Raw genomic sequence first — 22452 nt, forward strand, 5'->3', positions numbered from 1 at the left:
AAACTGCACCTTCTCCCCTAATTTGGACAGGCGAGCAGTTTCCTTATTCGCATTCAAAACAGTTTTGAGAAAGTAGTTCCACAGTTCCAGTTCTGCTCTCACCATTGCCTCCTTCACAACTATTGCCTCAACACTTGGGACTTTTAAGACTAGATTTGACAAAGCACTGAACAGTAGGGAACAATCCTCCACTGCAGGCAAATGGACAGGAAAATATAATTGGGGGGCAGAGGGGGGTTCCATTTCTTCTTCTGACCTTTATGAACCAGGTTTCCTTTCCAGGTGGCATTTTCAATAAGCCAAGTAAAGAACACAAGTGTTGGTAATTGCAGGTGATCTTATAAGAGAGTGTGTTATTTGCCATATTACAACAGTAATGCACAAAATACACAGATCAAGGAAACTCATTACACAGCCTATTTGTGCAACACTTTTATTTTCCTTTTACCTTTGCAGTCATCTTTAAATTGTGTAAACAATAAAATGGAATGAAATTACACTGAGTTTTATGCAATTGGCTCTAGAACACCCCAACAATTATGACAAGGAGTTATAAATAACTTTTTCTTAATAATATATATTTGCCATTTTCAGTACATTAAAGAGCTGCCATTTATCTAGTTTTAGCTAGGAAGTAGTTTAAATGGTAACATCCAAGGAATATACCTCCTTGAACATATACTCCAAATTTCAGAATCTTTCTAAAGTTTATTAGCTCCATAATAGCTATGTCACAGGTTAAGCATAAGACTACTTGGGTCAGAAGTGGGTTTTGTTTTTGTTTTTTTTTAAAAAACAAAATGTTACCTTTTAGTCATTGCACAAACCCCTTTCTATTATTTTCACTCCACCTTGGTATTTTGCAGAATTTCAAGTAAAGCTCAGATTCTGTTCAAGTTTTATCACCTTTACAAAATAATTTCTATCGCTTAAGGATAAGCCAAATCAGACATGGGCACAGTAAGCAGTCTAGCTTAATGGCAACATTTTATAATAATTCTTGCTTGTAGACTCCCCAACAAAGCATAGTTTAGGCCAAACTTGTCTGAAGTCTTTGCTACAGTATATCCCCTTCTAACCCAGACAAATATATACGGTGCTTCTAGAACTGAGACTATTCTAGATTTAAGCAGCCTCAGGCACATTCTCAAAACATCAATGTCTGCAAGGCACCTCCCACACCCTTGACAATCAGATTGTGGATTGGTTTTTAGACACACAAACCAACAAAAGCTTCCTAAACTCATAATTAAATCATTTCAAAAACTAGAAGTTACAAATACTTCAAAGATATACCTGAAACTTTTTTGTTTCAACAGGAGATTAACTGCAAGTAGCACATAATCAGCTCAATCATTTTCTTATAGCTAGGATGTGTAATGCATAAATATATGAAAAATAAAATTCACAGTCAGTTTTAAAACTAGAATTCAAGTTTGGCTAATACAGGTTAACTTTTATAAGTATGTTAATGTCTAAATACAACAGAAGAGAGGTGGTATTGTCAATCAGAAGTACATAATTAAAAGAGCATCACTGAAATTTTATGAAAGCTGAAATAAATTTGATAGAAAATTCCTTTTGTAACCAATAAATACAGCCACCTGAGTGCATTTCCATATGCTTTTCACAGAGGGGAAATCCAAATGGATAAGAGACGTTTAGTAGCATTTTGAATGTTAGCAGCAGCGGTGTAGCTGAGGGCTTTGCGTCTTCTGACTTTGTGAATTGCTAGAGAACGAAGCAGAACTCAGTGTGGGTGCTTTAATTTTCTTTGCATCTAAGCTGGCCTCCTCACAAACTCACAATTCTGCTGGGGGTCGAGGGACAGACATCAGCTGACACTTAACTGAGCAAACCCAATCAGTTTCACCTCATCAGGGATCTCAGTGCCACCACAACCAGAAGCCTGGAAGAAGAAAACAGACATTCATTATAATATTTGACAGCCATTCTATAAATTCTACAGTTCCCTGTACTGCCACACTAGTAATAAAATGCTTTATTCAGTTTAAGAATGAAGTGTCTAGACAGTTAGGACTATCCTCTATCACTGTTCATAAACTGCACACTTATAGCAAGGTACAAAAAGTTTAAATCAATATGGCTAATTAAAAAAAATTGTGAAACATGGTTGGGGCCATGCTTCCAGGAAAACAGTTTGCAGTCATCCAAAACTGGCACTTTTAAAAAACACAAAAGCAAATGATTTTTTCCAGAGTGGCCCTCCAAGTCTGCCTTCTAAATGTGTGAGAAACAGAATAGCTATATGCACAGTTGCAAACTGATTTGTATAATACATTCTGCTGCACACACACAAAAAAATATATGCCACAAGATTACAATTACTGATTTCAAATCTGTTTTAGAATATTTGGCCAGGAATTTTAAAAATAAGAATAAGGACTTTTGGGGGAGTCTGTGCTATTATTTGGGAACGTACTAAGGGATTTCTCCCTTTGACATACTCTACAATCTAGTACTAGCAATCACAGGTGCTTCTTTATTAATGTGCTTTGCAGCATGCAACTGGCACAATGTAATATATCCATTTAAAGGGTAAATGATTTTCACAAATAATAGTGAAAGTATAAGTCAGATTTTCTAGCAAGGAACTGCTGCTTCAAAACTACTTTTAACAAGTGCAATTTGTTTAGTCTACAGATTGTAACTGTTCTTTTTAAATACAAAATTGTTGCCTGTAGCTGAGTGGTGACTACATTTTCACAGAAGTCCTCATCAAGTTGCTAGGAACTGGATACCTCTTTGGTGCATACATCTGATTATAATTATAAGAAATAAAGTACCAGTAGTTTGATGAATGGTGGTTAGTGGTAAATTACACTGAAAGACACCTTTTGACTCTACTTGGCACAGCTCCCATTAAACTGTTACAACACTTAGTCTCCCCCATGAAAAATTCTTTTAATCCTTTTATGTCTTTATTACAAGTTAGTGTGTATATCTGTAACACTGAGAAAAGAGCCACAGAACGTGTACATAAAGTGCATGCATTATCACTGACATTTTTCACCAATAGTTTTTCATCACTGACAAGGAAAACCAATTGGGTGTTTGCAAGAGCCATGCTGAGTTGCTCACTCTTAAAGGCCAGATACAGTAAAAGTATTTCATCAGTTTCTCCTCTTCTATTTTTGTTTGGGAGTCAGAAAACATGATTTTATTTCTATTACAGAAATGCAGGATGAGGCCTTGTCTTCTCCCTCAGTGCAGAGTATCGAATAGGCCTTAGTTATCACTGATGCCCTATGTTAAAAGCTTCATGTAGCTGCACTGATTTCAGTAGAAAGACTTCCACTGACAATGGGCACTGGACCTTTAGTGGCTAAATGGAGTTGTCATATCATCTACCAATCTCACTCTCACCCTTAGTTATATTACTCTTAATTGAAAGGACTTGTCCAGGAGAAGAGGTAGTCTGTTTTTAAAGCAATCTAAAGGTATTGTCAATAAGACAGGCAACTTTTTATATATATATATATTTTTTTTTACAGTGTCACTTAAAAGATAAGGCAGTTACAGGTTAAAATAAGATTAATTCTAGCTAGTATTGTTGATAAATACAAAGTAATGCACTTTGGAATACATAATCCCAACTATACATATAAAATGATGGGGTCTAAATTAGCTGTTACCACTCAAGAAAGAGATCTTGGAGTCAGTTCTGGCTAGTACTCTGAAAACATCCAGCAGCAGTCAAAAAAACCTAACAGAATGTTGGGAATCATTACATTAGGGATAGATAAGAAGATAGAAAATAATATATTGCCTCTATATAAATCCATGGTACGCCCACATCTTGAATACTGCATGCAGATGTCGTCACCTCATCTCAAAAAAAGATATAGCGGAATTGGAAAAGGTTCAGAAAAGGGCAACAAAAATGATTAGGGGTATGGAATGGCTTCCGTATGAGGAGAGATTAATAGGATTGGGACTTTTCAGCTTGGAAAAGAGACAACTAAGGGCGGATAAGATAGAGGTCTATACAATCATGACTGGTGTGGAGAAAGTAAATAAGGAAGTGTAATTTACTCCTCATAACACAAGAACTGGGGGGGGGGGGGGGGAGGGGTTGTCACCAAATGAAATTAATAGGCAACAGGTTTAAAACAAACAAAAGGAACTATTTTTTCACATAACGCACAGTCAACCCTGTGAAACTCCTTGCCAGAGGATGATGTGAAGGCTAAGACTATAACAGGGTTCAAAAAAAGAACTAGATAAATTCATGGAGAATAGGTCCATTAGTGGCTATTAGCCAGGATGGGCAGGGATGGTGTCCCTAGCCTCTATTTGCCAGAAGCTGGGAATGGGCGACAAGGGATGGATCACTTGATTACCTGTTCTGTTCATTCCCTCTGGGGCATCTGGCATTGGCCATTGTCAGAGGACAGGATACTGGGCTAGATGGACCTTTGGTCTGACCCTGTATGGCCGTTCTTATGTAATATTGAAATCCGCTCAATTTTCAACACGGGGCATAAAAAGAAATTTAATAAAGTATAAATGCCAATATCTACATTGCAACAGTTAGGAAAGGCTCCAATTAGTTACAATTTACAGTTCATGAACCAACCAAACAAGTTCTCTCATTCAAGTATTTTACTCTAAGGCAAACTTAGAAAAAACCCTAATTATATTGAACAGAATTTCTGTTTCCTTGGCTATTACCACGAATATTTGTATCTGAATAACAACAGTTTCCTTCTCAGTTCTTGATCCTGCAAGTGAAGTCATAATTCTGAGTTAACTGCAACAGCCTATTGCCACAAATTGAATTTCACACTACATCTTTCATATCATCTACCAACCTCACTCTCACCCTCATGATTAGGGTGTCACAAATGTCACAAATTCTGCATTATGACATTAACAGAGGGGTAAACAAACACAATTAGGATTTCATCCCTGTTTGCTTTCTAAAAATAACATTTTTAATCAACATCAAATGGGTACGCAAAATTTATTGAAGACATGGAAGTTGCCTGGATCTAAAATTCTTAGATATTCTATAGTTAAAGTTTTCTAAAGGAGACAATAGTTGCTATTTAAGCAGAAGTCCAAATATGAATGGAAACAATCTGTAAACAGCCAGAAAGTAACAGACACATAGTAATGAGTAATGATAAATATGGCAAGATTAACTTGCACGCTTTTCAATCACATTTACAAAGTCAGTGGACAGACGATGTTTGTTAGACTTCAGCTTCCTGGGAAATATTTACTAGCAAAATGAATTTGAACTGAGTTGTATAGAAACACTGTCAAATGGGGTGAATCTTGCCTAAAAATTAATGAAAAATAGAGGAGAGTGTGTGGTTGATAAAGTTCAGTGTTAGGCACTATTTTATTTGGCATCTATTCCACGACCTAGGAGCAGGAGGAATAAGATCACATATGAAATACACTGAAGGATACTACGAAACTGGGAGGTAGTAAAAAGTCAGAGGATAGGGAAATGGAAGAGAAACTTAGGGAGGTTAGAAATATCCATAGGAATTAGGTAGCATTTTCCAAGAGTGAATCTAACAAAGAATATCTGTGGGAGAACTATCCAAATAGAAGATATTCCGTCAGAAGATGACACACAGGATGCCCAGTGATGTCAACAGAAGATAGAACTGCACTTCAGAAAGGGGTAATGCTGAAATTATTTTTAGGTTGAATGGGCATAGAAAATTAGATTGAATTATGATCTGGCACCTCCCCTTCCCAAAGAGAACCAACACCATTTTGGACCATACATAAAAAGGCCTCTCTTCACAGACCAGGAGAGTGATACTCCTTCCCTACAGGCATTGGAATATCACATGCCACTGTGTGCTTCAGTACCAGAAACATAGTAGAGAAACTGAAGGGATGTCAGAGAAATACAAGAAAACATGTCAAGTGGAATGGTTTTTGATGAGCTATTAAACTAACTGAACGCTATGTAGTTAGCCTGGCTAAACAATAACAAAGGGGAAAGACAAGAAAAGACTATATTTAGAGGGTAAATGACATAGAAATAGAGATATAGTTTAGGGTATGGGATTAATGGTATGAAATCAAGCAAAGGGAAGTTTTAAACCTACATTAACACTTTTTCTTGAATGGTTGGTTCTATGAAACAGTCTGACAAGGGAAGGGGTGGAAGCCCCATTGAAGATGACATTTTAAAATGACAGAGAGGGAACAATCCCACACTGACAAGTGGATGTTCTAGGTGATCTATTATGTCTTCTCTCTAAAAATCGAATCTAGACTATAACCCTTCATGAAGTAGCCTATTTTATAAAGAAAGCACCTCTCTGGATGGTCTATCCTTTCATATACAGCACAGTCATTCTCAGCTAAGAGTGCTAAAAGCTAGAAAGTTAATTGGTAGCAGTAATATTTACATAACTAATCAGTCATACAAATTTTCTACTTAATTTTGGAAAAATGCAAATATAGCACATCAATGTAGGCAATTTTGAAATCTTTGCAATGCAAGTTTAAATTTGTATTAATACATCTTGTATTGTTTTGACATGGACTTCAGGCATCTATAGATTTGTATATCTAAGACGATCATTTTGGTCAACTTTTATCAACATTTATTAAAAGCAGTAAAATAGCAGTAAGTGAGATAAAATCTAGATTATGCTATGACAACTATTTGCTACATCTTGACTTCATGTTTATTTTGAGTGACCTGAATGCCATTCCCATCATGCTATTTCACAGGCACACCAGAGACTACAGTCATTAGTTCCTGGTGTGAGTATGCCATTAAAATATGCCTGTCCATTAAAGCCCATTATTGTGATTTGATGGTTGGAGTTAGTGTTACTTCTTGTTCATTAGGCTTTCACTTGAGCGGCTCTACAATAGCTCCCAGTCACATTAGACCTTTATATATTCACCTTGTATGATGTGCTCTCTCCCCCCTACAGCTAAGAGTACTTGGCTCCACAGGAAAGCTTTATTAGGAGAGTGTAGCTTTGAATTCACTTTAATTCATGTACAGGGTTCAGATACATTGCCAGAGGTCAGTAAAATGGTTGTTTGCACCAAGATTCCCAACTTGTTTTACTTAAAGAGTACCAAAAGTGTAATACTGTAGCAGGGGGCCCTTTACTCAGTGAAGAAACCATTGCAGGGACAGACATTGTATAATTGTTTCTCTTGTTTTCCCTCCCAGTAGCATGGCCTATCCACACAGCAACTCGGTTTTTAACTAATGACCAGATTGAGACATCCATACACAACCTGCCTTACAGCCACGGTTATATGAATGCATTCTGGGATCTCCTGCAGGGACTTCTATGTAGTTTCCAACCACAAAGTATTGCACTGAGGAATGGATTTAGAGGACTGAATTCAATGGCTTTTTCCCAGTGTAGATCAGATCCCTCAAGCATTGTACTGGTTCAACTGGACCAAGGTAAAAACTTTGTCCAATTCTTTCCAACAAGCTAGTGCAGGGTTGGGCAAATTTTTTGGCCTGAGGGCCACATCTGGGTATGGAAATTTTGTGGTGGGCCATGAATGCTCACAAAATTGGGGTTGGAGTGCAGGAGGGGGTGAGGGCTCCAGCTGGGTGAGCGGGCTCTGGGGTGGGGCTAGGGATGAAGGGTTTGGGGGTGCAGAAGGGTGCTCTGGGCTAGGACTGAGGGGTTCAGAGGGCAGGAGGGGGATCAGGGCTGGGGCAGGGGGGTGGGGCACGGGAGGAGGTCATGGGTGCAGGTTCCAGGCAGCACTTACCTCAAGCAGCTCCCAGAAGCAGCAGCATATCCCCCCTCCGGCTCCTACACAGAGGTGAAGCGGCGGCCAGGCACCTCTGCGGGCTGCCCCGTCCGTAAGTGCTGCCCCTGCAGCTCCCATTGACCATGGTTCCCGGCCAACGGGAGCTGCAGAGCCGGCGCTTGGGGTGGGGACAGCGTGCGGAGCCCCCTGGCTGCCCCTACATGTAGGAGCCAGAGCGGGGACATGCAGCTGCTTCTAGGAGACATGCGGAGCCACTGAATATGCGGAGCAGAGCAATCCCCTGATCTCACTCCCTGGCTGGAGCGCCGGAGTGGGGCAAGCCCCCGACCCCACTCCCCAACGGGAGCTTGAGGGCTGGATTAAAAGGTCTGATGGACCGGATGTGGCCCATGGGCCCTAGTTTGCCCACCCCTGAGCTGCTGCCACCAGCAATTGCAGAACACCCAGGACAGTTGTGTGTTCCAATGGAACACATTGTCCAGGCATTACCAGATCATAGCATTCCAAACAGTGGTTTGCTGCAATGCGTTTTCAGCTGAAGAAGAGAGGGCTTCTTTCTATTTTCCTGTTAGTTTGTACACTGTTCAAAAATGTAAATGTTCTGTACAGAAGAAGAGCCAATAATAGATCAGAAGCTAAAAGAAGTTTGCTTCAAATATTTGTAATTATTTTCTGTGTGTACTGTTTTGTCACCAAGAATCTTTTACTTACCAATTTAAAAGTCAATGTTTTCAAGGCCTGAGGATCATCTACCATCTTCTGTAAATTAGCAGCAACTGTAAAACAAATTGTGAAAAGTAACATACATAGAAAATAGCATTAAATACAGTTCTCTTTCAAGACACTGATTCAGATGGGAGTATTAGAGCAATTCCACTAGCACACATACATTTGTAATATACCACTTAAATGGCTAAATTTCTGTCAGGCTACAAAGAATGCTACAGATATTAACAGACCAGCACATAAGTCTAGAATCTATTATGTACTTTAGAGTGTACAATCTTTAATTTCCAGGAAAGTGGAGAGGGGAATGTTTGTGGGGGCAATAATACATTTTCCCATTCATCTGGCCTTTTGTTAGCCCACGGTTAGAGCTCTCTCTCTATGGTAACCGTTTCTGCTGTGTTAGAGTACATATTGAGTGCAATGGCATATCTACCCTGGAAGATTATAAGCATTAAGAGGGAGTAGGAAACTGTCTGGCCAACCTGGCCAATTCAAATACTCTGGCAAGTTTCGCTCTTGAAACTGAAGAGAAAAAGAAATATTCAGAAAGCATGTACCGGGTCTGTGCACACCAGGAAAGCTAAATGACATTTTGTGACCTAAAACTACTAATTTAAATGAATCAACACAGAAACCAAAATACTGTCACCAATATTTTCAGCCTCGTGACAAGAGTTAGAAACATAATGAGTCAATATGCTACCAACGAGAGTGGTATTAGAACTATTTCTGCCTTTTTAAAAATGAGAGAGGACAAAGAAAAACAGTAAATCCCTTTTCAGTGAAAGTACTTGACTCGTCTATTAATCAATCTATTTAGATGTTAATCTTGGCAGATTCCTTTGACTGTTTTCAAGTTCATTGGTTTGTTAAACCTACTCTACACAACTTTGAACATTACAGGATTCTGCACTAGCTAGTTCAAAATTAATCACTGTCAGCCTCTGTTCAATCCTGTCTTATGAGCGTGAGTACCATTGCTAGGACATCACCATGAGAGAGAGGCTCCAGTCTCAGCAGTGCTGCAGAGTCCATATGCACTGGTCAACAGAGCACAACATGGGTACTCAAGTAGTGGAGATTTCTGAATACATTGGACAGATTACTGCAGCAAAATGGAGAATGAAGAAATCAAGTGTTTTACTAAAGCAATGTTTTCCTCTACATGCTTCCTTTCTGTTGATTGTATAAAAATGCAGAAAGCACACCATGGTTTATTGGTTTGCATGTTGACACTTCTTAAAACCCCTGGTTTCCCTGCCACTAGATATACATTTAAAAAGTACCACACTCAGAACTGACTGAGGAAATAGAAATCTAATTACTATTGATAGTCACCGTGGACCAAATTCCACCCTGGGGTAAATGTGCACTGTCCCAGTAAAATTTACTATACATCCTAGGGTGGAATGTAGTCCCATATAAGGAACTAGAGTTATTTAATTTGGTAACTTATTAAAAAAATGTAGACATTTTAGCTTCCATGTAACCATGCCAAATCAGAAAAAAAATTGGGCTTCATTTCTACGTTAAGGTATGTGCTCACCGTTACCACGGTCTTTGGTAGGGGGGTGGCATGCAGAAACCTGGGACAGAACTTGACCCTCTAGCTAGAAAAGGAATCTAGAAATAGTAGAAAGGGTGCTTGAAACTTCAAGGCCAAACACTAACGAATTCTGTAAGGTAAACTGTGAAAATGACAAGAAGTTTGCTTGTACAATTGGATTAATCCATTTCAAATTAAAGTGATTTTCTTATTTAAAATTCCATTGGATTTTTTATTCTACTTATCTACAGTTTTTGTTTTAATCAGACAGCTCACATCTCTAAACCACAGATCAATCTTATTCTAGCCTCTAAAGTCCACACATTCTACCCAGTCAAAATATAGTGCACATTTAAAACAAAAAGTTAATTAGAATAATACTTAGACCAAGTAAATATATAATATGAACCACATTGCCTCCCATCTGCTGAATCTGTGTAACACTATTAGGCCTGGAATTTCATCATGATACCATGTACTTCAGGCAGTGTTTGTGACTTATCTGAAATCCAATAAAGTATTCTATTTAAAAGTAAGGGGTAGATTCTCAGCTGGTGTCAATTGGCGTCATTGAATTAAATGGATCCCTTGATTTAAACATTCAATTTCAATTTTACATCAAGAAGAGTTGACTTTTAGTTAACACTGACTATTTGCTGACTTGCTCCTGGATTATTTCCATTCTGCTGCTGCTATTCCAGTCAAGTGAAGGGCTTCAATCTGCCCTCTAAGACACAGCTACTGCACCGCACTGATATGCGCAACACCCCTTTATCAATATAATGCAATGTTGTGTAGTGGAAAGCAGCACTGAGCTCTTAGTTATTTGAATGATCATCTTAAAAACCATGGTCTCCAGTTGTCAATCCTGCATCTCAGGGACCTTAGAAATTCAAATTCTTTTAGTCATCTCAAAGCAAAAACAGCAAAAATGACCACTCAACGGATTGCTTATCCTAATGCTAGGTTTATATTTTCAAAACACTTTTACTTCCCTGTAAAAAATGTTAAAATGCCTGTATTTAACCAATTTTACATATTATTCTAGATGATATGTTTCAAAGGTAATGCTTATTAAAAGTGGAGGTTAAGGACCATAAAAAAAACAGTTTTATTTGTGCATCTACATTTTTAACACCACACGTTCACTTTGCCTGGAAGTTTACCGCAGGAAACAGACATTTAAGAGTATTTGGACCATGGGTTAACGAACAGAAGTTTATCTTTTATTTTTTGCTGCACTTCCCTGATGTGTTATGACTACAGTGTGAAACATTTCATCAATAAGAAGATTGGGGGGATTTAAGGGAATCACAACAGATGTTTTCAGACACTATCTTCAAAAATAAAAGCAGCAGAACTGTTAGAATTCCATAACAGAGCTGATGTTTACACAAAGGTTAGCTCACCTCTGAAAGGCAGCATTTAAGTTTTGCTAGAGGTATTCCTTTTGCATTCCAGGTGTGTGTTTTTCCATTACCTGCACTGTGCATTGCTGAATTGTTTGGCTGGGTTTTGTTTGTTTGTTTTAAGAAGTAAAACTAGTGCTTCAGCAATGACCATTTGTATTCTTAGTTTGCATTTCTGGCTAGATATACACCACAGAGAATAAAAATTAATTTTCCCCCATGGTGTCATCAATTTTGGTCCACCAAGCCACCGCCCATTCAAATCCCTCTTGGAGGCTCACTTCTTCTGCAGTGCCCACAAGGAGTGATGAGCATCAATTCAAGTGAAAGAGGCGTGCATAACTACCCCAGTAACTGTACAATCTTACTAAAGCCTTGCCCTCCTTTCTCCCACCCAACCCCTTGCTTTTTATTCACATTTGCTATGCTTTGTATCTAGACTCTAAGGCCAACTCAGGAGTTCAGTACCGAAAGTTGGCCACCTAAATCCATATTTAGAAAGCTAAATAGATGTGGCTTGATTTTTAGGAGGCACTGAGCACCCATGGTCTTATTTACTTCACTGGGAGCAGCAGATGCTCACAGTACCTCTGAAAATCAGGCCGGTTGTTTGGATTCTTAAGATGAAACCTATGTGCCTAACTTTAAGCATCCAAATGTGAAGATCCTGGCTTAATCTGCTGGTAGGGATTTGGGGGGGGGGGTAGGGAGGCAATCTGGAAAGTTCCTAGCATCCTTTGGGCATGATGTAAACAACCACATTAACTAATAGCACCAGCCAATGATCTGCTGCTGACTGTTATAGGCGTTTAGTCCAAATTATATCCCTTCAGAAATATTGTTTCAATTAAGTGACAAAAAGAGAAAGCAGAGGCACATGCTCTAGAGATGTGGACTCAGATGGTTTAGGAGCAATTAAAGCAGGCTTGTCATTCATTCAGGAAGACAGCTTAAGTGATTTACTGACAGTCTCTTCAACTATGACAGCTATAATTCTATATTTAAAGTGTGACATAACGTCATACAACATAGCCAATATAAAATCATTCCATGTCTTCCTCACAATACCTAGACACAGCAAAACGGATATAAAATATTGCATTTAAAATTTAACATGGAATTTCTTTGTCTTTGTGGGTTTAAGTTAAAAATTGTTTAATTTCCTTTTAGTTGTAATTAAAGAAAATGGAAGAGGGAGAAATCCACACCAACCACAGGGCCACAAACCAGTGAAAATGAGAAGTTTATAATGGCATCGTGCGATAAACTTCACTACAGTTGCTGCTAGTGGTCACCCTTACTAGAATTATTGATAGCATCGGGCAAGAAATGGAGAAGAGCAGTTCTTGTAAGTGGTACTGCTACCTAGGACTCATCTCTTCATCAATAAAGCCATCTACTGATTTAGCACCTTTGTTAGTTGGAAAAACCAGAAGAATGAAGTTGAGTGAAGATTTCACTGACCATCTGAGAAACGTTATGCTCTATCTTTACTTGCTTGGGGGAAGTGAGCAGACAAACAAAAAATAAATTAAATGGTCTTCATCCAAAATTGAGGGAGAAGTAATAAAAGACATGCAACAACAGTATTTCTATTGCAAGTCAATGGATGCGAAGTCTATTTTATCTGACTACTGCTTTGAGAAATCCTATACTGAGGTAAGCAGTACTCCTCTGATTTCTTGCAATATTCGAAATTTCCAGAAAGATAAGTGGTGTAGTGGAGAGACTCAGCTATGAGTTAACTTTCTCCAGCTGAGATATTTGAAGACGTGGGAGCAAAGAAAACCATACATGTGTATGTGTTTCAGCTGTAAGATGGTTATAAGACTATTTAGCCTCTCTGGGGTGATATGAAGTTTGTGTAAAGTGCTTTAAAATTCGTGGATAAGCACTACCTTGCATATCCAAATTATATTAGTTTGACTGCAGGCAGTGGTGACTGCCAATCTGAAGTTCCTGGTGGGAATTCCTAGCTCTCCCAGCACCCTACGTTGCTGGAAGGTCTCAACTTTATTTTGGTTTCTGGTATCCTTTAGGTGTTATAGTCACGTTCCCATACGGTTTGAGTGAGTAAATGTGAGTAAGAGGTAGAGGGAAGATTAATAAAATTAAGGATAAAAATCTGTGCCAGCAATATCCTGGAACAAAAAAAAAAAAAAAAAAAAAAAAAAAAAAAAAAAAAAAAAAAAAAAATAAAAAAAAAAAAAAAAAAAAAAAAAAAAAAAAAAAAAAAAAAAAAAAAGAAGGGAGAAGAAGAGTACCTGATGGTATTTCTCAGAATCAAAATTTTCTCCAAATATTACCAGCATTTTTTTAGTACAATAGGTTTTATGTTGTGTACAGCAGTGAATGAGGTGTTTCTTTGGGTTTCTAAGTGATATATGTTTGGCTTGGGGACCACAATTCATTCTAGATACCACTGTAAGGCTTTGCTTAGTTACAAATGGCTGTGCCACTCTGTCAACCTGATAATGTTACTGCAACTCCACAATCACTGCAGAATAAAAGGTCAAGAACAACGTTTATGCAAACACAACATGGACTGCTCTAATTCAGGACAGATGTAACAAGAAAAACTAAACAAAAACTTTGCACTCTATGAAATTGTATATATTTATTTAGGCTGCAGATACAAATTATCATTTTCCATACAAGGCTTCAAGCTGATAAATCAGATCTTAGTTTTGTAAAAATGACCAACCATCTAATTCAAGTTAGAGACAACAAACAAACAAACAAACAAACAAACAAAAGTAAATGGCAATTCAATCTCCAAGATTACAAAAAGTTTGCCTAACTGCATTTTCATCAGTCTCAAATTGCAGATTTATTCTTCTAGTGTCATAGACTATTGTGGCTGGTTAGTTGAAATTCTCCACACAGGAGTTTTAACCCTAATGACTTCTGAATAGGGGAAATCTCTGGAAAAATAAAAAATTAAGGAGATAGTAAATACAGTAATATGAATAATGCTTTTCAACTACAATGCCAAGTCAGTCAACTGAGGCAGAGCCGTCTGGCATAAACACAAAGCACAAGACAGAATCCAGAGGTTTGAGACATTACTTTGTGGCCCACTCCAGAAGGTAACATTTTCATGCACCTCTCCATTTTCGGATGGATGGGGAGCCTTTGATTAATCTTCCTGGCTTCCTAACATTTAAAAAGTGATTCACCATTTGGTAACCCTGTCCCTTCTGCCCAAACCTCTCTAGGGTACAGCTGCTGGCACTGAGAAGAGAAATGCTAGGCTAGATTCTGAAATAAGCTATTTTTTTTAAAACAGTGAAAATAACTGTATGCATATATTGTATCATTACATTTTAGGCTCGATAGTTTGGTTAGGGATACCTTCAGCAGCTAACTGGGAGCTTTTAAATTCTCCCAAATATGTATATATTTCTACCATGGAGTCCAAAGGAGAAGTAGTAATGACAGCTTCATTTTCCAGCTGATTGTTCTGTGGGTAATCCTGTTTGGAGGCAGCAAAACACAGCCTGTACGTAGTGGGGACACAATCCCTCCAAGTTTCCTGTGTGCGCTCAGTCTCACCAGATTGGGAAATAAGGTTCAAAATGAAAAGGCCAATGTGTAGGCAGTGACTTTAGCACTTTCATTTGATAAGCAGATTACTACATGAAACGGCAACTGCCTTGGGGATCTGCTGGCTTCAGAATTCATTCTGCTTCCCCTTTTTACTGATATTAGAGAGAAATGGGACTGTTGGATTGATGGGACACTCTCCAATGGAATAATGAGCTCTTGAAAACTCAACTGCCCAAAGAACTGAATTTAATCTATACGTTCTTGTGGTGGTAGTTTGTCATAAGGTGTTTGCTGGGCTGTATATCCATTGATGTCTTAGATTGGGCAATACTGCATCACATTTGCAAGACTGTGTCAAATGCAAAATTCTAAGTTTTACAGCATGCTTAGACAGCATTTCATTTCTGGTTTATCCATTATGCAAATGAATTTTTCTCCCTGGGCAAGTGTCTTAATCTGTACACCTATCCAATCCCAAAACATGGAAGTGTGTGAACTTTGGTTACATAAATGTTTCTCTGCTTCTAAATTTGCTCCTAGTAGTGTACTGAACAGCCAGAATTGTTCGTATGAGAAACTAAGGAGGGATTAAGAAAAGATTTAGAAATGTATGGAGTTACTCCCTTAGTGCAGACATTCAAGATAACAGTCAAAAGCCCCTTTTATCAGAAGCTGTTTAAGAAAAGCAGCCAGAGAACTATTACAGCATTTGGAGATGATCTGTGATTGCTCACTAAGGAGCGGGTATTCAGAGAACTAGACGGTAGCTGACATTTCTTATAAGAAAGGAACAAAAGATACAGAGATCAACAGAGCTGTAAGTCTGACTTCTATTGTGAGGAAGATATTGGACACATTGATAAGGAAAAACATTTTGAAATCCATTATTTATAAAGGAGCTGTCATCAGGAATTCAAAGAAAGATTAAGCTTCACAAATTTGTTTGAATTCTCAAAGTACATTGCTGAATCGGTAGATAAAGATAAAAACAGTGGACATGATTTATCTGGATTTCAGCATGCGATACTCTCTTGTGCAACAAATTGATTTGGAACTTCAGAATACACGGTTTAAGGAGAACCATATTCTCAGCTGGCTAGAAGGACAAGAAAAAACAGTTACCTATCTTTCTTAACTGTTGTTCTTGGAGATGTGTTGTTCATGTCCACTCCATTCTAGGTGTGCGTGCCCACATGTGCAGCCTTTGGAGATTTTTGCCTTAGCAGTACTCGTAGGGCCAGATGTGGTGCCCTCTGGAGTGCTGCACTCATACCGCGGTATATCAAGCGCTGCCGGCCCTACGCCCTCTCTGTTCCTTCTTGCCGACAACTCTGACGGGGAGCAGAAGGGTGGGTAATGGAATGGACATGAGCAACACATCTCGAAGAACAGCAGTTACGAAAGGTACTTAACCGTTTTTTCTTCTTCGAGTGCTTGCTCATATCGATTCCATTCGAGGTGACTCACAAGCAGAATCAACGGAGGTGGGCTCGGCGTTCACAGTCTCACAGCTTGCAGCACTGCTCTGCCAAAGCCAGCATCGTCTCGAGCCTGCTGGGTCAGCACGTAGTGCGATGCGAACAGGTGGACAGATGACCAGGTCATGGCCCAACAGATCTATTGGATTGGCACCTGCGCCAGGAAGCCTGCTGCTGATGCCTGCATCCTAGCTGAATGAGCCATCATGATTGCCGGTGGGGGCACTTTTGCCAGCTCGTAGCAGTAGAGGATGCAGGCTGTGATCCAAGACGAGATTCTCTGGGCTGACACTGGGCAACTTTTCATCCTGTCAGCGACAGCAATGAACATCTGTGTTGACTTACGGAATGGCTTTGTTCTATCAATGTAGAAGGCCAGCGCCCGTCTGATGTCCAGGGTATGCAGCCTGCGCTCCTCATCCGTTGCATGAGGCATTGGGCAAAGGACTGGTAAGTAAATGTCTTGACCAGTGTGGAACTGGGAGATGATCTTGGGCAAGGCTGGGTACGGATGCAGCTGGACCTTGTCCCTATAGAAGACCATATAGGGTGGCTCCGACATGAGAGCCCTGATCTCGGACACCCTACAAGCCGAAGTTATAGCGACCCAGAAGGCGACCTTCCAGGAGAGAAGCAGAAGGGAGCAGGAAGCCCCAAGCCACTATGTCCAGGACCCAGCGGTCCAATGTAACCTCTGACTAGGCTGAGTGGTAGGGGGAAGGTGGTTGAGGAAAAGGCGGGTAGGATATGGTCGACTGACTGGGGCGTCGCTCTCGAGTGCACCTTCAAAATGACTGCTTCTGGGCCTCTGGGTATTTGGCTGCCCCAGGCTGGGCTGGCGAGTGGGAGGAAGAAGGGCAACGAAGACTTAAACTAGCATCCCTTCTCCTCGTAGGTCCCTCACATGACTGCCAGGGTCTTGGCAGTGGCTGGAAGGGCTTCCTGGCTGCTTGTGGCATGTGCATGCCCAGCAAGCGAAGGGTAGATCTACGGTCCTTCAACCTGTGCAGCCTGGCGTCCGTTTGATCCGAGAACAGACCAACTCCGTCAAAGGGAAGGTCCTGGATCGAGGCCTGCAGTCTGGAGCCAGAAACTACGTCGCATGACCACTGCCAATGCGACCACCCTCGCCGCCGAATCTGCCGCGTCCCATGCCATTTGCAGGGAGCATCTGGCTGCTGCCGTGCCTTCCTCCACCGAAGTGCCAAACTCTTGGGCCAAACCCTGAGGTAGGGATTCCTGGAACTTTTTAAGACCATCCCAGAGATTCAAATTGTACCGGCCCAGAAGGGCCTGATGATTTGCCACCCAAAATTGCAGGCTGGCGATAGAATAAATCTTTCTCCCAAATAAATCAAGTTTCTTAGCATCCTTGTTTTTGGGAGTCGAGGCGGTGGGGACCTGCTTGTCTTTTTCGTTGGCTGCAGATACAACCAGCGAGCCTGGGGGCAGATGGGTATAAAGGTATTTGTAATCTTTGGCCGGTGAAAAGTACTTTTTCTCAGCCCGTTTTGAGGTGAGTGGGATGGGGTCTACCACAAGGACATAGCTATCTTGAGGATCCCCTCATACACAGGCAGGATGACCCGGGTGGGCGCAGAGGTCGAGAGGACGTTGAAGAGGGCATCCTCCTACTCCGCTATCTCTTGCGTCTTGAGCCCCAAGATCCACTGCTCTACAGCCAAAATGCTTTTGAAATAAATGTAGTCAAACTTTACTAATTCTGGGTCACTGAGAACGAAAATGATGCTTAAAATTGTTGATTGGCTCTAGTTTTCAAGATATGCTATTGGGTCAGTATATACAACCCTTGACTTGGGAATGGCGGAGGATAAGTGAGTTATAAAGGGAAGGGATCTCAATTTAAACCAGAAATGACTAAAATATATCTTTGATTGGATCTATGAATAAATCTATGACTGGGTTTGGACAGTACTTGCTTTTTAGGCAAAACAATGAATGATGCAATCTGAAGCTGGTATTGCGTCATACATGATATGAATTGCATCATGTTATTCCTAGAAGTCATGGATGATGCAATCATAACGAAGCTTACATCACTCTGCTGAACAAATTGCCCTATATCAGCTCTAGAAATCATACAGTGTCATGCTCTCTTATTTGTCAGTGTTTGATTTTGCAAAGGGACACATTTCTGTTTAGCCAAAGTGAGCAGAGATGCCTCGTACTTGTGTGAACAGTACAGATAACTTCTGCTATGTTTGTGGTGAAGTGACTTTTGCATCACAAAAGCACAGTATAACCACTATGGTTAAGAAAGCCTATCACCTTTATTTTGGCTGCAAAACTGAAGATCAGGACAAGAGATGGGCCCCACACATATGCTGCAACACTTGTGCAACAAATCTTTGCCAGTGGTTGAACAGGAAAAGGAAATCTATGCCTTTTGCAGTGCCAATGATTTGGAGAGAGCCAACAGATCATACCAGCAATTGTTACTTCTGCATGGTGCCTCCAGTTGGGAAAGGTGTGTCAAAGAAGAAAAAGTGGACTGTGCATTATCCAAACATTCCATCAGCTATACGCCCAGTACCCCACGGAGGAGGACTGCCGGTTCCCGATGCACCAGAATCATTCTCACTTGAGTCAGACGAGGAAGAAGAAGAGGATGGAACTTCTGGTCCTGAACCATCAATGTCACAGGACCCACATTTTCTCCCATCCTCCTCCTCTGAACCACACCTCATAACACAAGGTGAACTGAATGACCTTGTCAGGGATTTGGAACTACCCAAGAGTAAGGCAGAGCTGTTGGGCTCCAGACTACAGCAGTGGAATCTCCTGGCAGGTGATGTTAGGGTTTCCATGTTCCGTGACAGTCAAAAGGATCTTGTCCCATTCTTCTTCATGGAAGGTGATCTTGTAGCCTGCAACAACATCGATGGTGTGATGGCAGCCCTCAACATCGTTCACGATCCAGATGAGTGGAGACTGTTCATTGATTCATCGAAGACGAGTCTTCAAGCTGTTTTACTGCATAATGGCAATGTTTTGCCATCAATTCCAGTTGGTCATGCAGTCCATATGAAGGAAACCTATGACAACATGAAACAACTTTTGAGGTGCATACACTATGACCAACATCAGTGGCAGCTTTGTGGCGATTTGAAGGTTGTTGCTCTCTTGCTTGGTCTGCAGACTGGATACACAAAGTACTGCTGTTTTCTCTGCGAATGGGATAGTTGTGCAAGAGATTCCCACTACATCAAGAAAGATTTGCCACTCCGACAGTCATTGGAGCCTGGGAGGAAAAGTGTTCAGCATCCACCACTTGTTGAATCAAGGAAGATTTTGTTACCACCCTTACACATCAAGCTGGGTCTGATGAAGAACTTTGTCAAGGCCATTGACAAAACACAAGCAGCTTTCAAGTACCTCCGTGGAAAATTTCCAAGGTTAAGTGAAGCTAAGATAAAGGAAGGTGTCTTTGTTGGTCCTCAGATTCATGAAGTTCTTCGAGATGCTGCATTTGACCATGCACTGCGTGGCAAGGAAAAGACGGCACGGAAAGCCTTCCAGTTAGTGGCAATAAATTTTCTCGGAAACAACAAGGCAGACAACTACAGGTTGTTGGTGGAAAACCTCCTCAAGGCATACAAAAGCCTTGGTTGCAACATGTCACTAAAGATACATTTTTTGCACTCTCATCTAGATTTTTTTCCACCGAACTGCGGAGCAGTGAGCGACGAGCGATTTCACCAGGACATTGCAACAATGGAGAAACGCTATCAGGGCAAATGGAGCCCATCAATGCTTGCAGACTATTGCTGGACAGTGACAAGAGATGCTCCATTTAATGAATACAAGAGACAAGCCAAGAAGCGCCGAGTAGACACTGAATAGGACTAAACTATGTACATAATAGTTTTTTGCCTTTTGTTTCATAATACATTTTATTTATATAACCCTTTTGCTGATTTTTAAAGTGTTACATAAACAGGACAGGTGAAATATTATCATGTAAAGCAACCATAAACACATGAAAAGCCCTAGGTTTACAATTTATGATTAAAACTCTACTATCTACAAAATATACATAGACATAAAATGTAAAAACTTAAATATCTTAGAAACAGTAGCCAATCAGTTGTTTTAATTGTCATATTTGAATTCAGCACATCAAAATACATAATAAATAGCACATTTTATCTCTGAAGCAGACAACTTCTCAAAAATTGTAGACCAGTGTTCTCAGCCACACGCAGGAGAAGGGTTTGATGCTCCCTAAACTCATCTGGCGGGCTAGCTCTGGAAGGTCCTGCAACCTCCTCGTCTGGGGATGACGAGGAAGACTAGACTGCCAGTGGGGGTGCTGGAGTCTCAACCACCGGAGAAAGAGGCTTTGGCGTGGCCACAGGTTCCTCTGCCCTGACCTCACAATGGGCTTCTGGTACTGGGTCCGGTGCCAGTGGGGCCACCATGTAGTGCTGTGAAGGAGGCATTGTCACTACTGGTACGGGTCCACATGCTTCAATAAGGCCACTGCGCTGGCCACTGGCCATGCTGCCATTGCGGTGCCGCTGATGAGGGAGCACGCTCCAGTGCCCAGTCACACCGATGAGACCGTGGGGATGGGCTGAACTGGTCCTCCGTACCGGAGGAACCCCCTTCTGGTGACCAGGGAGGAGCTGTCGATGCTTGAGTTTGTTTGCTGGACGTGGCTACAGGTGACCGTTGCCTGGGCATGACTGAACGGTAACTGTACCATGGAGAGAAGTACCAGTGCCGGGGGGACTGGAACCAGGACCATTCCCACCGTTCTGGGGACTGGGACTGACACCTGGAGGACAACCGTCAAGACAGCGAGCGGTGCCAGGAATAGTAAGGGGAGCGTTGGCCCTGTGCCGGAGAGTAGCACCGCGGGGATCTGGAAGCTCTCTTGGGCAACCAGTAACCTGCCCCGGGATTCTGAACGTGGCAACGAAGAGCGATGCCTTCTGTCCAGTGACCAGCATCGTTCTCCTGTGCCCTGAGGATCTTAACGGCGGGCTTGCTCTCTTGGGGAGCCTTAGCTGGGTCCTGTGGCATCGGGGTCGTCACTGGAGCAGGTGGAGACTGTGCTCTCTCTGCGCCGCGGGAGCCTGGGATCATGAAGGTGCAGGCAACAGTGCGGGTCCCATACTGCTCCCAAGAGTCGGTGGCAGACCCTTCAGATCTAAATGAGCTGGATGTGTTGAAATATTTAAGCTCCTAGTTATCTATAAAATCCTTAGGGGCTAGTCAATCAATAATGTGTGTGCCCCAGCAGGGGAGGCATGATCGCGTGGCACCAGAGCAGTCTGGTGGGCAGTGCTGCGTCCCTTGATAGATGACTGCTGGGCCTTCTTGCTCGGTGCCAGGGAGCGCTTCTTGGCCTTCCTCTTCGGCACCAGTGATGGCGAAAGATGCCAGGAGGAGTCAGGTGCCGGTGGTGGACTGTGCATGGAGGCTGAGGCACTCGGTGCGACCTGCCCAGACAGGTCGGAAGTCAGGTGGAGGGCGGACTCCATCAGGACAGCACTGAGGCGGACGTCCCACTCCTTCTGGGTACGGGGCCAAAAGTTTTTGCAGATCCGGCACTGCTCCTTAACATGCGACTCCCCAGGCACTTAAGGACGCTGCTGTGGGGGTCACTCACAGGCTGCTGCAGTTCGAGCAGGGCTTGAACCTGGGAGACTGGTACATGCCCCGACTCGAAGAAGAATTAGAGAGAGCCAAAGCAGTTTTGACTGAAGAGGAACAGTGAAGTGGAGGAAGGGCCATCTAGGATTATTGTAGTTTTTCCTGTGCATATACGTAAGGGACTAAACGAGCTGACTGGGAAGAAAATTCCATAGTGATAAATGGCTCGGACAGGTCAAAAGATTATTTATATTACAAAAGTACCCAGAAATTCAGCCCTTTAAACAAATTGGATTTAGTGTTGCCCAATATGCACCAATCTTTTGCTTGTGCAGAAAAGGAGCAAATACAATTGTAACTGATT

At 41.4% G+C, this 22452-nt stretch overlaps 1 protein-coding gene across 1 annotated transcript in view; it reads right to left on the minus strand.

Annotated features, from left to right (window-relative positions):
* Window positions 1–431: 431 nt before the first annotated feature.
* Window positions 432–22452, minus strand: part of STK39 (serine/threonine kinase 39) — a 163237-nt gene continuing 141216 nt past the window's right edge. Inside the window, exons 17-18 of the mRNA XM_024200630.1 lie at window positions 8467–8531; window positions 432–1909 (exon numbers count right to left, since the gene is read on the minus strand). Of these exons, the coding sequence (XP_024056398.1) occupies window positions 1835–1909; window positions 8467–8531 (140 nt within the window). The 3' untranslated portion in view covers window positions 432–1834. The remainder of the gene's footprint in view (window positions 1910–8466; window positions 8532–22452) is intronic.

Source organism: Terrapene carolina, unplaced genomic scaffold (assembly GCF_002925995.2).
Source record: "Terrapene carolina triunguis isolate 2854851 unplaced genomic scaffold, T_m_triunguis-2.0 Scaffold62, whole genome shotgun sequence".
NCBI lineage: Eukaryota > Metazoa > Chordata > Testudines > Emydidae > Terrapene > Terrapene triunguis.